This window comes from Rhinopithecus bieti, unplaced genomic scaffold (genome assembly GCF_001698545.2).
Source record: "Rhinopithecus bieti isolate Rb0 unplaced genomic scaffold, ASM169854v2 scaffold_32008, whole genome shotgun sequence".
Taxonomy (NCBI): Eukaryota; Metazoa; Chordata; class Mammalia; order Primates; family Cercopithecidae; genus Rhinopithecus; species Rhinopithecus bieti.
The window spans coordinates 3,358,753-3,373,843 of NW_016814433.1; the positions used below are offsets into that span (position 1 = coordinate 3,358,753).

General features: G+C 46.4%; 2 protein-coding genes and 1 long non-coding RNA gene across 3 annotated transcripts in view; 1 reads left to right on the plus strand and 2 right to left on the minus strand.

Moving 5' to 3' along the window:
- NAA38 (N-alpha-acetyltransferase 38, NatC auxiliary subunit) lies at nt 1-1,416 on the minus strand. The gene is made up of 3 exons (XM_017850482.1): nt 689-1,416; nt 332-515; nt 1-159 (listed from the first exon to the last, which is right to left on the minus strand). Exons 1-3 carry the CDS (start codon nt 767-769, stop codon nt 47-49), a joined length of 378 nt encoding a protein of 125 aa, XP_017705971.1. The 5' UTR covers nt 770-1,416; the 3' UTR covers nt 1-46.
- CYB5D1 (cytochrome b5 domain containing 1) lies at nt 1,033-5,597 on the plus strand. Its single transcript, XM_017850476.1, has 4 exons — nt 1,033-1,597; nt 1,751-1,827; nt 1,954-2,172; nt 2,727-5,597. Exons 1-4 carry the CDS (start codon nt 1,438-1,440, stop codon nt 2,955-2,957), a joined length of 687 nt encoding a protein of 228 aa, XP_017705965.1. The 5' UTR covers nt 1,033-1,437; the 3' UTR covers nt 2,958-5,597.
- LOC108514332 (uncharacterized) overlaps nt 3,506-15,091 on the minus strand; it is a 26,742-nt gene continuing 15,156 nt past the window's right edge. Inside the window, exon 3 of the long non-coding RNA XR_001881190.1 lies at nt 3,506-6,780. This is a non-coding gene — a long non-coding RNA (uncharacterized LOC108514332). The remainder of the gene's footprint in view (nt 6,781-15,091) is intronic.

Consider the following 15,091-nt stretch of genomic DNA (forward strand, 5'->3'; position numbering starts at 1 on the left):
TTCGGTCGTAAGTTTAATGAAGTCTGAAAGGTATGCGCCACCGTGGTCAGAGATATGGAGGCCCGGTCAGACTCTCCCTCTGCACCTCAATGGAAACGATGTGGTGTCCGGGTACCATGGCCAGGCCCAGCACACGGGGCTCCCCGGCAGAGAAGGAATCTGGAAAGAAGGATCAGAGGATCAGGGAAGCAGGCCGGCATCAGTCCCGCCCCTCTGAGCCACGAAAACGAGCCCCAGAAAACAAGGGCTGCAGCCAGGCCCTGAAGGGGAAATGCCTTGCGTAAGGTTCCGCCACATTCCCAGGCGGGTGTGCATTCTCCCAGGCACTGACCCGACGGCTTGAGGAACTCCTGCGCCGAGCCCAGGATGACATTGCAGTCACGGTCAGTGCAGAGGAAGCAGCCGACCAGTGTCCGTCCATCTGTCATGCGAATGCGCATAGTTTTGTTGAGCAGCGCCTCTAGCTGCTGCCGGGCGCGCGCAGCCGCCGAGTCCTCGCGCTCTCCGTCCGAATCCTGCGCGGGGTGGAACAAGCGCTCAGATCGCGCAGTCCCGGCTGCCCGCCCGCGGAACCACAGCTCCCGGCAGCCCGCGGGGCGCTCACACAACGCCCAGAGGCTGCCGGGACCTGCAGTTCCCCACCCCCTCCATCTTGCCCCTCAATCCCAGAACCAGAGCCCGTGCTAACCCCGGCGCTGGAGCTGCTCTGACGCCGACTGCAACAGCCATTCTCTTCTCGTAGCAGCATGGTGGGTCCAGCTCCGGCCATTTGCCCGGAGGCCTCCTCTGGGCCTTTCAACTTCCTAAGCACCTTTCAGGTTGGGTGGTCCGAGATCTCGCGAGCGCTCCCGACCTCTTTCCTTTCGCGAGATCACCTCTCCTTCCCCTCCTAGTCTCCTCGGCAACGGCAGAGATCTCGCGAGCTTCTCCTACTTCTAGCGCTGTGGCTCACTGAAGCGTACCACGCCGGATGTCTTACGATATCGCGAGACCTTTACCTCTACTTTCTTACACATCCTTTAGAAACCTTGGAATTTAGCGAGAATACACTCTCATACTGCCTCCTCCCTTGTTTTTCTGTCTCAGAGAGATAGTCTGTCCTAAATATCCCATGTAGCCCAGGCCACTAAATTAAAACGGAGCGTATTCGTTTTCTGCCCACCCCCAACTCCTGAAAGCGGCGCAACTCAATTACTCCATCCTTATATGCCCCGTGTGGGACTCATACTACGTTTCCCGTGAACACGTGCGGCCCAAGCCCCACCCCCTGATGGTTATCTCAGTGGACGGTGGCCGGGAAAGGACAATGGTTTCCATGTCAGCGGATAAACGCTCTCCCCTCGGCTCCCGGACGCGACGGAGGTCGTAGTAGTAGTGAGTGCGTGCTGAGGAGCAAAGGAGTAACCAAGAGAGCCAGTGACCGACAGAGCAAGAGCCATGCCGCGCCGGGGCCTGGTGGCTGGGCCAGATTTGGAGTATTTTCAGCGTCGCTATTTCACGCCGGCAGAGGTGGCCCAACATAACAGGCCCGAAGACCTCTGGGTATCTTACCTGGGACGCGTGTACGACCTAACGTCATTGGCACAGGAATACAAGGGTAAGGGTCACACGTTGGGCCGGGGCCGGAGTGTCTGTGTGTGTGCGTGTGTGTGTGCGTGTGTGTGTGTGCGTGTGTGTGTGTGTGTGTGTGCGCGCGCGCGCCTGCCTGGTTCTTGAAGGGCTAGCATTGACCGTGGCTGCTCTTTTCAAGGGAACCTGCTGCTGAAACCTATCGTGGAAGTTGCAGGCCAGGACATCAGCCACTGGTTTGATCCAAAGACCAAAGACGTGAGTTATGCTGAAATCTGGGGTTGTGGGTAGAGGCAGTGGAGAGCGGGGATGGGAAGGAAAAGCGGAGGCTAGCCAGAGCATAATGACTGCTCTGATCCCCTCGCCCCAAATCCTCCCTTAAAGATCCGCAAGCACATAGATCCGCTGACCGGCTGCCTGAGGTACTGCACCCCGCGGGGTCGCTTTGTGCACGTTCCGCCTCAGCTGCCCTGTTCGGACTGGGCCAACGATTTTGGGAAGCCCTGGTGGCAGGGGTCGTATTATGAGGTGGGGCGGCTGTCTGCCAAGACCCGGAGCATCCGCATCATTAACACACTCACGTCGCAGGAGCACACACTGGAGGTGAGAACTGGTGACAAGGAGCAGGTTAGAGGGAATGGGGAATCCCAGCAAATCTCCAGGCCGATCTTCAGGGCAACATTTTTTCCATAACCGGTGGGAGTGTATTTTCTACCCTTTACATTGAGGCAACTGAGGAAAGCACAGCACCTAGGCCCCCAGGATTGGTAATCCTAGGAGTGTCTGGGTCACAGGGGGACAAGAGACTCCTTTATAAGCCCGGGAACAGCAGTTTATGCATCTTAGTGATGGTGGTCCTTCGAAACTCTTACACGCCGTTTTGTCAGCAAATGAACTTTCTTTTTAATTTACTCTATTGCACGGATATAGTGAGGGGACAGTTGACCCTTTATGGCCATCTGGTAGTTAGAAGTGGCTGCCATTAAGAGCTGTAAGTCTTTTGGGCCTGTTCATTGCATGCTGGAGTTTCAGCTTTTTTTCTGGGGCCGTAGATTACCTGAAGCTGCTATCTGCCAAGGGAGGCACTTTGATCCCAGTGTGTGTATGTGTATACTCCATCCAGAATTCTGGGCGTGGGGTGCTTCTGTGTTCTCCAGGTGGGGGTTCTGGAGTCCATATGGGAAATCCTACACCGCTATCTCCCCTATAATGCACACGCTGCCAGCTACACGTGGAAATATGAAGGGAAGAACCTGAACATGGATTTTACCCTGGAAGAGAATGGGATCCGGGATGAGGAGGAAGAATTTGACTATCTCAATATGGACGGTACACTTCACACACCGGCAATACTTCTGTACTTCAATGATGATCTCACAGAGTTGTAGGAAAGGAGACGTACACTCATGTACACTCAAGACGTGTTTTGAGTTTGGCTTTTTCTGTGCCTTGAGGAAAAGTAGTGGGGCCGAGGGGTGCCTGGGCCTAGATCTCCATTCCTCTCTAGGAGCTAGCCTGTGCCCTTCTGAAGTGTAAAGGTCCTATTCCCTGCCTTCATTACAATTTGCTCTGAGAAAATTAGTGAATTAATCTTTAGGAATGATACAAGAAGATCAAGTATCTTGGTTTAGGGAGATGTAGAAGAGGATAGTCAGAGTTCAGGCAGAACTGTTTGATAGTTAAGAGAGAGTAGTTCTACAGGGGTGAGGGATGGAAGGACTTTTTTGGCAATGATGGAAATGAGATGTCTGCAGGAAGATGGGATTTACAAAGACAGGAATAGGAAATGTTTATCATTGACCATACAAAGCTGGCTTATCTTACTTGTAGAATAGTATTTGGCAGCTGAAACCCAAGGGAAAGAAAGGAAGTGAGTCATTATAGGCAATTCAGGCTAGATATTATGCTGGGTACTTCATATACCCTCTCCCCCGCTCCCCCCACGAAGAGAAGGGGTCTTGCTCTGTCACCCAGTCTGGAGTGCAGTGGCAAAATCATGGCTCACTGCAGCCTGGAGCTCTTGGGCACAAGTGATCCTCCCACCTCTGCCTTGAGTAGTTGGGACTTTAGGTGCACGCCACAATGCCTAATTTTTAAATTTTTTGTAGACACAGGGTCTCACTGTGTTGGCCAGGCTGGTTTCAAACTCCTGGCCTCAAGTGATTCTCTTGCCTCAGCCTCCCAAATAGCCTCTTCAAGACAACTACCCTATAAGGTGGATTACTATTACTATTTTACAGATAAGTCCTTTGAAACTTTGAAAAGTTTAATAGCTCAAAGGCACACTAGGTAGTACCACTAGAGCCAGAATGCAAATTCAAGTCTACCCAACTCCAAAGTCCATGTTCTCTCAATATAAAGGGACCATCTCAATGTCTAATCTCATGTTAACATTTGTAACCACTGTTCTCAGAGCAAGTATTTGGGATGTGGCTTTTTCCTAGGCTCCTTGCACAGTGGGAAAGTGTGGTCCTATTGTACAGTTAGCAGTTATCGTCTCTGGAAGGGAGTTTGCAGAGTTCTCCTGTGGCGAAGAGGAGGCAAGCAAGGCTAAGTGTCAGCTAAGCAATAGCTATTGGGGCTACTTCCTTGTTAATCCCATACCCCAAATTTCTTTCCTGACCTTTTTGGGGCAAAGAGGTGGGTATTTACTAACTTGAGGGAAAACGAGAGTGGGGAAAAGGCCAGGAAATTAGTGACACTTTGGTGAGGGAGAAAAAGGAGGCAGTTTGCCACATGGAGAAGATGAGGAAGACAGGGTTGCAAGATGGTGACTCCAAAAGAGAGAACTTGACAGGGGTAATGTAAAGAGAGATGTTAAGTAAGTCAGAAAACTCTCCTGGTGACCAAGAGAGAACCACTATCGGGGGCAGTGGCTAGATTTGGTCTCCTTTAACTTAAGGAGGGGAGATTTGAGAATGACAGACAGGTGAACTTCCTGGCAGCAGCAAGCAAAACACAAATCAGGAAGAGTTTAGCGTGTCTTCTGGCAGGGGGCATCAGGGCCCAGCACAGGAGAAGGTGACCCCTGTGAGATACCGTTGGGCTGTATAGGTGTTCTGAGGGGCTATGGGAGGCATGAACAGAAAACACTGCTATTGGCTTCAGCAGTATCTGAATTTACTGTGAGGTGGAGGATTTAAATCTAATCCCATGGAATGCAGGAGTCCGTGAATTATCTAAATCAGTCATTTTGATCTTTAATCAACTCTGCAATTACGTGTACCTTGTTTGCTCAATTAAACCCTGAACTATTTGAGAATGAAGGCTATGCAAGCCTCAGGGCCTGTCCTGTGCCTACGGCATGTCTTCATTCTGCCAAAATCTGTCCCTCTTCCAGAGACTCCAACTTCAATGCCTCTTGCCAGAAAGACATCCCTTTCCTCACACATCCAGTCACTCATCAAGTGTAATCTGTCTCCTAAATATCTCTGGAACCTATCTTCTTTTCTCCAAGTTACCATCACCTCTTGTCTAAACTGCTATGGAAACGTCCTAACCTGTTCTCCCATTTCCACTTCTGCCTTCCATGCTGCAATAAGAGTCAGCAATGAAAAACAAACCTAAACATCGAACTTTCCTTAGTTTCTTCAGTGGCTTCCACCTGCTTTTGGAATAAAGTCCTAAATTCAAAGACCTTGTATAAATCAGGCTCATCTCGCAACACCCCTCTTTGTTCTCTACGGCCCAGACACTGGCTTTCAGTTCATTACATGTCTTGCCGCGGAGCCCTCACACACTGTCCTCTCTGCCTGCAACACGCTTCCTTTCTCTTTCTGCCTAGCTGATCCTAAATGTTCCTTCCTTAGTTCTTTTCTGATTTCTTGGTGGGTCAAGACTTCTGATAAATCGGTTAGCACCATGCATTTTTCAGAGTTTTTATTACAATTGTAAAATTATGGTTGTAATAGGCTGGCTGTACTGCTAGATTGTAAGCTCATGAGGGCAGAGATCTTGTTCACATCTTGCTCCCTGCTATATTCTCATTGCTGAGCACACAGTTGCTGCTCAATAAATTTTCAATGAACGCAAATGTTAAGTGAACTCATCTGTCTATAACTAGTGGGGGGGGGGTGTTGTGTCCTAGTAGGCAAGGAAGGACGGAGGAATAGGATGTCTGGTTCCTGTGCTACAGTCTCTATCCACAGGATTCCCTTTCCCTGCTTCCCCTATACCCCAAAACCAAAAGTTATTCCACAGAGTGTCGCTGGCCAGGTGCAGTGGCTCACGCCTGTAATCCCAGAACTTTGGGAGGCCGAGGTGTGAGGATCACTTGAGGTCAGGAGTTCAAGACCAGCCTGGCCAACCTGGCAAAAGCCTGTTTCTACTAAAAATCTAAAAACTTAGCCGGGTGTGGTGGCGTGCACCTGTAATCCCAGCTACTTGCGAGGCTGAGGCAGGAGAATTGCTTGAACCCGGGAGACGGAGGTTGCGGTGAGCTGAGATAGCGCCATTGCACTCCAGCTTGGGCAACAAGAATGAAACTCCATCTCAGAAAAAAAAAGAAAAAAAAAAAAGAAAAAAAAAGAGGGTCTCACTAGATTTTTTGGGGCCAATCCATCTGTCATTTCCCCATATGGCCACCAGGTGGCTGTAATTACTTACAGAGTCAGGGAGACAAGCCTGGAGGGAAAACCCTTCCAAAGTTAGGATGGAAAGGTGGCCCTTGGACATTTATAAGGGGGAGGGAAGGACAAGAAAACAAGGAAAAACCACACGGCCACCGTTCCATTAGCATTAGGTTAGGTTTATGCCCGCTTTTTTTTTTTTTTTTCCCTCACAAGCACATGGCAGGAAAGGAGTGCAGTTAGGAATTCATGGGATAGAACAAAAAGGGGGTCCTGATTACAGGTATGGGAGTGTATAGGGCAAGGTATGGAGCTGACAAAGGGATAAAGACATCACAATTTTAAAAAATAATGTAATGCATTCATTTATTAATACTTAAAAAAAAATCTTTCCAGTAGGCACTGCTTTGTTCTCTAAATAGCCAAGTGGATATTTGCATGAGGATTATGTAAATAATGCTTTAGCCTAAAACCTAGAGAGCAAACAGAACATGAATGCAGGGTCCAAGTCCTCTTGTGATAGTCTCTTTTGCGCTGGAGGGTGGTGGGTGGAGGGTGGAGTGCTGAAGGGAAGGCTGCTGTCCCCAGTTAATCACAGAGCTTCAAAGGACTCAACTGGCAAGATTTCCCACAGGTGAGGTCCCTACATGCACATATTACTGGGGGTCATAAAGAGGCATATGTTCCTTGGAGGAAGCTTGCCTACTCACTGGGATAAAACATGCACACATGAAAAGGTAAATGAACATAGTACATAATAAAGGACTAAGTTATGGTATGAAAAAGTTTCTACCCTTATGGTAAGTCACAGGTGGATTACTAACCTGGCTATCCTGAAACTGTTTCTAAATACTCTGTGTGTGTGTGTCTGTGGATGTGTATTATTTTTGGAAAACGGTGCTATAATTTCCATCAGGTTCTCCAAATAGCCCAACCCCCTACTCCTACTCCTGAAATAGCATGCACACACACACATACACAACAATAATTGAAAAAGCCTCAAAAGTCAAATATCAAAAGTGACAATACAGTGTGGTCCCAATATTCTGGCACCTGTCTCAATGGTCTGCCTCAACCTGTGGCAGAACCGTGGCAACCCATGGCAGAAATTCCTAAAGCTTTAACCTTTGGGGCTAAATTTATGATGAGTCTCAGGTGTTTTACTACTGTACCAAATGTTAATCTGGCTGTACCTTGGAGCTGAGTAAAGGGATCTATCATTTGGTCTTTATACGATAACATCCAATCATACATCAGGATAAGGTTAATGCATCTAGCCCCACAGCTAAGTTTAGGGAGACCACATGGCTGGGCTGCTGTTGGGAGAACAGCCACTTGATCATGGGCCAGTAGAGCACACGGTTTAGCTGGAAGAAAGCACACAGAATTTGAAACCTGACTGATCTTTATCCTGGAAGCCAAAGATTAAGGATTCAAAATACAAATAGATATGCACCCCAACTACTAGGTATTCTAGGCACACAGAAAGCACTAAAAAGAAAAAACCAAAAAGCTGGTGAATGAATAAGTGAAGCGAATCCATCAAAGTGGGGATGGGGGTAAAAGCTTAAGTGCAGTGGTGTGATCACAGCTCACTGTAACCTCAAACTCCTGAGCTCAGGCAATGCTCCTGCCTCCGAGTAGCACCACTATACCTGGCTAATTTTTTGTTTTTTGTAGAGACAGGGTCTTCCTATGTTGCCCACGCTGGTCTCAAACTCCTGGCCTCAAGCAGTCCTCCTGCCTAGGCCTCCCAAAGTGTTGGGATTATAAGCACCAGCCACCATGCCTGGCCAATATTTTAAATAATTGTGTACCTAGACTGGGTGTGGCAGCTCACACCTGTAATCCCAGCACTTTGGGAGGCAGAAGGATCACTTGAGGCCAGGAGTTCAAGATAAGCCTGGCCAACACAGTGACCCTGTCTTTACTAAAAATACAAAAATTAACCAGGTGTGGTGGCAAGTGCCTATAATCCCAGCTACTCAGGAGGCTGACGCAGAACTGCTTCAACCCAGGAGGCAGAGGCCGCAGTGAGCCAAGATCACGCCACTGCACTCCAGCCTGGGCAACAAAGTGAGACTCCATCTGAAAAAAAAAAAATTGTGTGCATGAAGCAAAGTTTGTGTTAACTACTCGTGTGTAGAATGTTCTACTTGTGGTGTAGTGTAGGCATCTAAAAGTTTCAGATTTAGGAGGATTTTGGGTGTTTGATTAGGGATGCTCAACCTGTACATACACATGCCTATATATAAGCATATTATGAATAGAGTGAAAGTACTATAAAGACACAGAATCACATGAGAGTGACAGCTGAATGATCAGAGGCATGTCTGAGGAGATGCTCACATGACTCATCTGTATTACCTGTAGAACTGCATTTACCAACATTAATCCTCCCAACAAACTTAAGGCATAGGTACTATTTTCATTTATACTGAAAAACAACACTGAAGCAGAGAGAAGTAAAGTAACTTGCCAAAAGTCATACAACTATTAAGTACCAAGGTAGTCATAGCCCATCCAACTAACATACCGCCTCCCTGCATGTCAAACATAGTATGCTATTCTAGTTACCTACCACTGCTGTATTTTGCCAGTGAATCTGCAATATGGGTAGGGCTCAGCAGGGATGGCTCACTTCTACTCCAAAAGGTGTGAACTGGGGTGGACTGTTGGGAGCTGAGGATCTACTTTCAAGATGGCTCACTCACATAGCTCTCAGTGCTGACTATCAGTTTTTCTCCACATGAGCCTCTACATGGGGCAGTCTGGGCTTCCTCACAGCATCCCAAGAGAACCAAGAGGAAGCTGAATCATATGACCTAGCCTCAATTCCAAGGGGAGGGAACTACTCCCACCTCTCAGCGGGAAGAGTCTCAGAATTACACTGTAAGAAGAACACGTGGGATGTGAGACATGAATGTGGCCATATTTAGAAAATACAATCCACCAGAGATGCACTGGAGGTAAAAGGGGGTACCCAGCCCAGTCTAGGGAGGAGTGGAAGGGTGGTCTTTGAAGGGTTGTGTGTAGGGGAGATAGGGCATTGATACTTGAGCTGAGCCTTTCTTAAAAGCCTAGGTTGGAATCTTGGCCCTATCATGTATTCAATTCATTAAAATGATACTGAGCATCTGTCAGGCAGTCCTGGAAACTGTGGATACAAAAATTAATGACACAGTTTCTGCCCTCTAGGAGCTTAGAGTTTAGTGGGAGATTCACGGGAAGTTTGTGAGTTTCTTAACTTGTCATCCTGCTTCCTTATTTACACAGTAGCCACAGAGAACTTTTTCTTTTTTTTTTGAGATGGAGTCTTGCTCTGTCACCCAGGCTGGAGTGCAGTGATGCGATCTTGGCTCACTGCAAGCTCTGCCTCCCGGGTTGACGCCATTCTCCTGCCTCAGCCTCCCGAGTAGCTGGGACGACAGGTACCCGCCACCACGCCCAGCTAATTTTTTTTTTTTTTTTTTAGTAGAGATGGGGTTTCACCATGTTAGCCAGGATGGTCTTAATCTCCTGACCTTGTGATCCGCCCACCTCGGCTTCCCAAAGTGCTAGGATTACAGGCGCGAGCCACCGCACCCGGCCGCCATGGGGAACTTTTAAAATTCCCATGTTAAAAGTCTTCAAAGGCAACCTACTTCTCTTTAAGATGAACTTAGAAACCCTTACCATGGTCCAGAAAGTAAGATTTGGCTCTTCCAGGCTCTTCTTTGTCTCCCACATTGGCCTTTCAGTTTCTGAAATGCCCCCCAAGCTTTGCGTCAGAGCCTTCCTACATGCTATTCCTCTGCGTGGAACACTCCACCCACCACTCTTCAGTTGGCCACCTGACTCCTTAAAGTTGCTTAAATGACACTTTCTCTGATACCTCCAATTATGTCAAGTCCTTTAACACGCCTTCCCCAGGGTGCTCTGAAATGTCATAATTATAATTAAAATATTTAGGGTAATTCACTGTTTAATGTCCATTTTCTTTCCTTCTTAGACTGTAAGCACCATGGGGGCAAGGGCCACATCTCTTATTTGTGAAATACCCAGCACCTAGCCCAGTGCCCAGCCCAGAGCAGTCACTCAATAAATACAGAATGAACAAATATTTGGTGAATGCTACAAAAGAGCTAAGTATGAAACACACATCAGGAGCACCTAACCCAGTCCGGGGGGACCAAGCCTTCTGGGGAAGTATCATCTCAAGCTAAGATTTGAAGGACAAGGAGGAGTCAGTCAAGTGGGGAGGAAGAGGACAAGGGATAGGTGGAAGAGAGAATGCTTCCTGCACAGGATAAGAAATGCAAACGTAGATTGGAAAGTGTGGAGAACTCGGAGGCAGAAGGAACTGCTGCATGGTAAAGCTAAGAGGAAAATGGGAGGCAGGGGGAGGGAAGCCAATGAGAGATGCTGAGCCAGGCCAAATCATAGAAGGCTTTGTAAACCAGGGTAAGTTTTTTTAAAAATTGAGACATAATTCACATATCATAATATTCACTTTTTTATAGTGTACAATTCCAAGTTAAGTGTTTCATGTTTTGTTTTGTTTTGTTTTGTTATTGAGACAGTGTCTTGCTCTTGTTGCCCAGGCTGGAGTGTAATGGCATGATCTTGGCTCACTGCAACCTTCGCCTCCCAGGTTCAAGCAATTCTCCTGCCTCAGCCTCCTGGGTAGCTGGGATTACAGGTGTGCGCCACTACACCCGGCTAATTTTTGTATTTTTAGTAGAGACGGGGTTTCACCATGTTGGCCAGGCTGGCCTTGAACTCCTGACCTCATGATCCGCCCGTCTGAGCCTCCCACAGTGCTGGGATTACAGGTGTGAGCCACTGCGCCTGGCCCAGAGTTAAGGGTTTTATAGAGAGAATCACATGATCAGATTTGCATTTTCAAAAGGTGACTTGACTACAATGTCAAGAGAGAAGGAAATGAGGGAGAGAAAGTGGAGACAGAGAGACTGGCGCTAATGCAGTAGCCCAGGTGAGATCCAAAGGCAGCCACAACTAGGTTAGTGGCAGTGGAGATCAGAGATGAACTGAAGAGAGAATAGGAGGACTTGATCATTTGGGTAGGGGTCTAAGGCAAAGGGAGGAGTCAAGGATGACACCTGTGTCTGGCCTGGATCACTGGGAGGATGGTGAAAGGAACTGCTGGAAGAAGACTTTGGGAAGGAAAGTGATGAATTTTTAGTTAGCTGTATGAGGTAACTCTGGGGCATGCAGTCACATGTCCAGATCTTATTGGATATATAGGACTGGATCCTGAAAGACAGCTCTGGGCTAGAGTTATAGGTGTGGGAATTATTGACAGCAGCTGTAGCTAGTCAAGGATCAGATCCCCTTAAGGGTGAAGTGTAATCTACGTAGAGGTTTGGGGAGGAGGAAAGGACACTGGAAAGGAAGAGCTAGAGGGATGAAAGAGGCCAAGCGGGAAATGTTGCCACAGAAGCCAGAGAGAGCATAGAAGAGAGGGGAGCGGTCAACAGCATAAAGTGCTGCACGGAGGTCACGTAAGATGAAGACCTGAGCGACCATGGATTCTGCAAATAGGTCACGGTGGCTTTGTTAGAGAAGCCAGGCTGCAGTTGGACAAGGTATGCATGGGATATTCTTAGAAGAAATCCAAATGCAGAAAGGAGGAGTGTTCTGGCTTTATAACCATGCACAGAATATTTAAATACCTTCCTTTGGATTCCGTTTCTTCAACCATAAAATACAGATAATAGAAAGTAAGGTGACAGTAGGGCAACAGGCAAGACCCAGGACATGGCCACCCTAAAAAGATGCTACCTTATAGTGTTGTTGAGAAGATTAAGTAAGGAATGGGAACCTGCCCAGCACCATAAAGAGTCATTGGAAAAGACACTCAGAAAGCCGTAGTTTTCTTTCCCATCCCTTGTGCTAGCCATTCTTTATTTAGTAATGAATCCTCCCCTCAGGATTTTAAGATTTGGCATTTTTCAGCATCCAGGTAACATCTGACATGATTAGAAAATTACAGACTGTATCTGCGACTAACATTCAGTTTCCGACCTAACAATAGTGTTTATTCCTCCATTAGGAGAAGTTTTTGAGTCAAGTAAAATATGGTTTGTTTCATATCATGCCAGAATTGAGCTTCTTTACACAGTGATGAAAGCAAGGGAACGGGGCCAATTACTGGGAGAAGAGTAGCTAAAGTCAGTCCTTTGCTCCTAAAGGAGTTTAAGGTGCTTAAGCTCATAACTCAGGTTGTGAATCTTCTCACCTTGCAATCATCTTAAGTGAATCTCTGAAGAGAGAAGTGGCTAACAGTAAACTTGATGGTTTAGAGTAACAGCTACCAATTATCGAGTACCTTATTACAGCCAGTGCTTTATGTAAGTTAGCTCACGTAACCCTCACCACAACAACCCTTTGAGATAGGCATTAATAGTGCTGTTTTACAGATGAAGGAGCTGAGACTTGAGGGATAAACAGCTTGCCCAGGGTCATAGTTATTAAGTGGCAGAGCTTGGATTCCAGGTGTTACCTTTCTGACACCAAAGTTCAAACTCTTCCTCTAATGAAGTGAGTGGATAACTTTATTATTGACTCTGGGATACATTTTAGGAGTTCTACAGTTTTGGAATATAAAATAATTTGATTTTAATGTACTAATTATATCTCATTCAGTCTGAAATAAAAATGATTCTCAGTCAAGTACAGTGGCTGATGCCTATAATCCCAGCACTTTGGGAGGCTGATGGGTGGATCACTTCATGTCAGGAGTTTGCGACCAGCCTGGCCAACATGGTGAAACCCCATCTCTACTAAAAATACAAAAATTAGCTCCTGTAATCCCAGCTACTTGGAAGGCTAAGGCAGGAGAATGGCTTGAACCCAGGAGGCAGAGGTTGCAGTGAGCCGAGATCACACCACTGCACTCCAGCCTGGGCGACAGAGCAAGACTCCGTCTCAAAAAAAAAAAAAAGATTTCCTTTACAGACTGGAGTGCTAGATGGCGAAAGGGCCCAAGAGCAAGTGAAGGGGTAAGAGGAAGCCAGTGTGGGTTAGCATTTCCCATGACAAATTTATAACCTAAAAGATAATCAGCTGGGAAAAGTGTGCAATTCTGCTGGAACAACTGGGGCTTGAAAATAGATGAAAAGCAAGATACTTCTAGCTGGCCAGCCAACAGAAAACTATTAAGAAATTGTTAAAAAGCAATGTCAAATGGGAAAAAGTTTGGTTTTTGCCATTTTGTATAGGACTATTCAGTTTCCATCCCAGTGGTCAATCGAAAAAGATCTATAGCTGGGCATGGTGGCCCCTGTGCTTGTAGCCCCAGCTACTCCAGAAGCTGACGTGCAAGGCTCGCTTGAGCCTGGGAGGCAGTTGCTGCAGTGAGCTGAGATCATGCCACTGCACTCCAGCCTGGGTGACAGAGCAAGACTCTGTCTCAAAAATAAAATAAAATAAAATAAATTTTAAAAAGCAGATCTAAAAAACTTGCAGAAGGCAAAGACAACAATTACAACAATTTTGGGCTTACATCTTCCTCCTTCTCATTAAGATGATATCCCCTTATTCAGTGAGAGCAAGGAAAAGGATTTAGCTAAAAGGCAGCAACAGAAGGAAGAGCATACCAGATAAAATCTTTTAATCAATTAAAAAACAAACAAAAAATCTTTTAATTGAAAAGATATATTGCAGTATTTGGGTTATTAGGTACTGGAGGTACAGAGAACTATTCCATAGCTCAGAAGTTGAGTTACTTCTATTTTAAAATGTATTTATTTTGGCCAGGCACGGTGGCTCATGCCTGTAATGCTAGCACTCTGGGTGGCCGAGGTGGGCAGATCACCTGAGGTCAGGAGTTCAAGACCAGCCTAGCCAACATGGTGAAACCCCGTCTCTACTAAAAAAAATACACAAAAATTAGCCTGGTGCAGTGGTGCATGCCTGTTAATCCCAGCTACTTGGGAGGCTGAGACAGGAGAATTGCTTGAACCTGGGAGGTGGAGGTTTTGGGGAGCCAAGATCATGTCACTACATTCCAGCTTGGGGGCGACAGAGCAAGACTCCATCTCAAAAAAAAAAAAAATTGTAGAAACGGTGTCTCACTATGTTGCTCAGGCTGATCTTGAACTCCTGGGCTCAAGTGATCCACCCACCCCAGCTTCCCAAAGTGTGGAGATTACAGGTGTGAACCACCCTACCCAGCCAGAAATTATTTCTAAAAAGATGCCACACCAACATACTGCGCTAAGCACATCTAGAAACAAATTCATTATGCCCTCTTAAAGCCAGCTTCTTTCTCAAGTGCTATTAACAATGTCCAATTCTTGAGCCATCACACCATCCAGTTTTCTTTTTTCAGGTCTACTATGGTCCACAAGTTTAGGTATAAATGCCCACCTCTCAACAGCTCTGACCTTGAGCAAGATATTTCACCTCCCTTTGTCTGTTTTCTCATCTGTAAAATGGGTATTAGGATAGTTTCTACTTTATAAGGTTATTGAAAGGAGTGAGTTAGTACATATTAAGTACATCTTAGATAGTTCCTGGACACAGAGTAAAACTCAATAAAAGTCAGCAATCATCATCCTATTGTTCATCTTTTGTACATATACTTTACTACTTTTGTTTTTTTCTATTGGTCTTTTTCTTATTGTTGATTTCTGTGACATCTTTATTTCATCAAGAATACAAACACTAGCTCGCTATCTTCCTTTCTATTCCCTTACTCCTGCTATTTTACAATATTGGAGTAATCCTGGAGCCAGTACCCCACCCTGGCAGCTTCTTGATCACAGAAGAAACAGGAAGTAAATCTCTGGTGGGCCAGTTCTAAAACGTTTTTTTTTTCTTTTCTTCTTTTTTTTTTCTTTGAGGTGGAGTCACTCTGTCACGCAGGCTGGAGTGCAGTGGCGCAATCTTGGCTCAATGAGACCTCCGCTTCCCGAGTTCAAGAGATTCTCCTGCCTCAGCTTTCTGAG

Excerpts from the sequence above, each read along its gene's own strand:
- NAA38 (XM_017850482.1), bottom strand. The coding sequence starts at position 769 with ATGGCCGGAGCTGGACCCACCATGCTGCTACGAGAAGAGAATGGCTGT. Across the intron at positions 516-688 it reads AGAGCAGCTCCAGCGCCGGG|GATTCGGACGGAGAGCGCGA; the intron begins GTTAGCACGGGC and ends CACCCCGCGCAG. Across the intron at positions 160-331 it reads GGAGTTCCTCAAGCCGTCGG|ATTCCTTCTCTGCCGGGGAG; the intron begins GTCAGTGCCTGG and ends CCTTCTTTCCAG.
- CYB5D1 (XM_017850476.1), top strand. The coding sequence starts at position 1,438 with ATGCCGCGCCGGGGCCTGGTGGCTGGGCCAGATTTGGAGTATTTTCAG. Across the intron at positions 1,828-1,953 it reads TTGATCCAAAGACCAAAGAC|ATCCGCAAGCACATAGATCC; the intron begins GTGAGTTATGCT and ends CCTCCCTTAAAG. Across the intron at positions 2,173-2,726 it reads CGCAGGAGCACACACTGGAG|GTGGGGGTTCTGGAGTCCAT; the intron begins GTGAGAACTGGT and ends TGTGTTCTCCAG.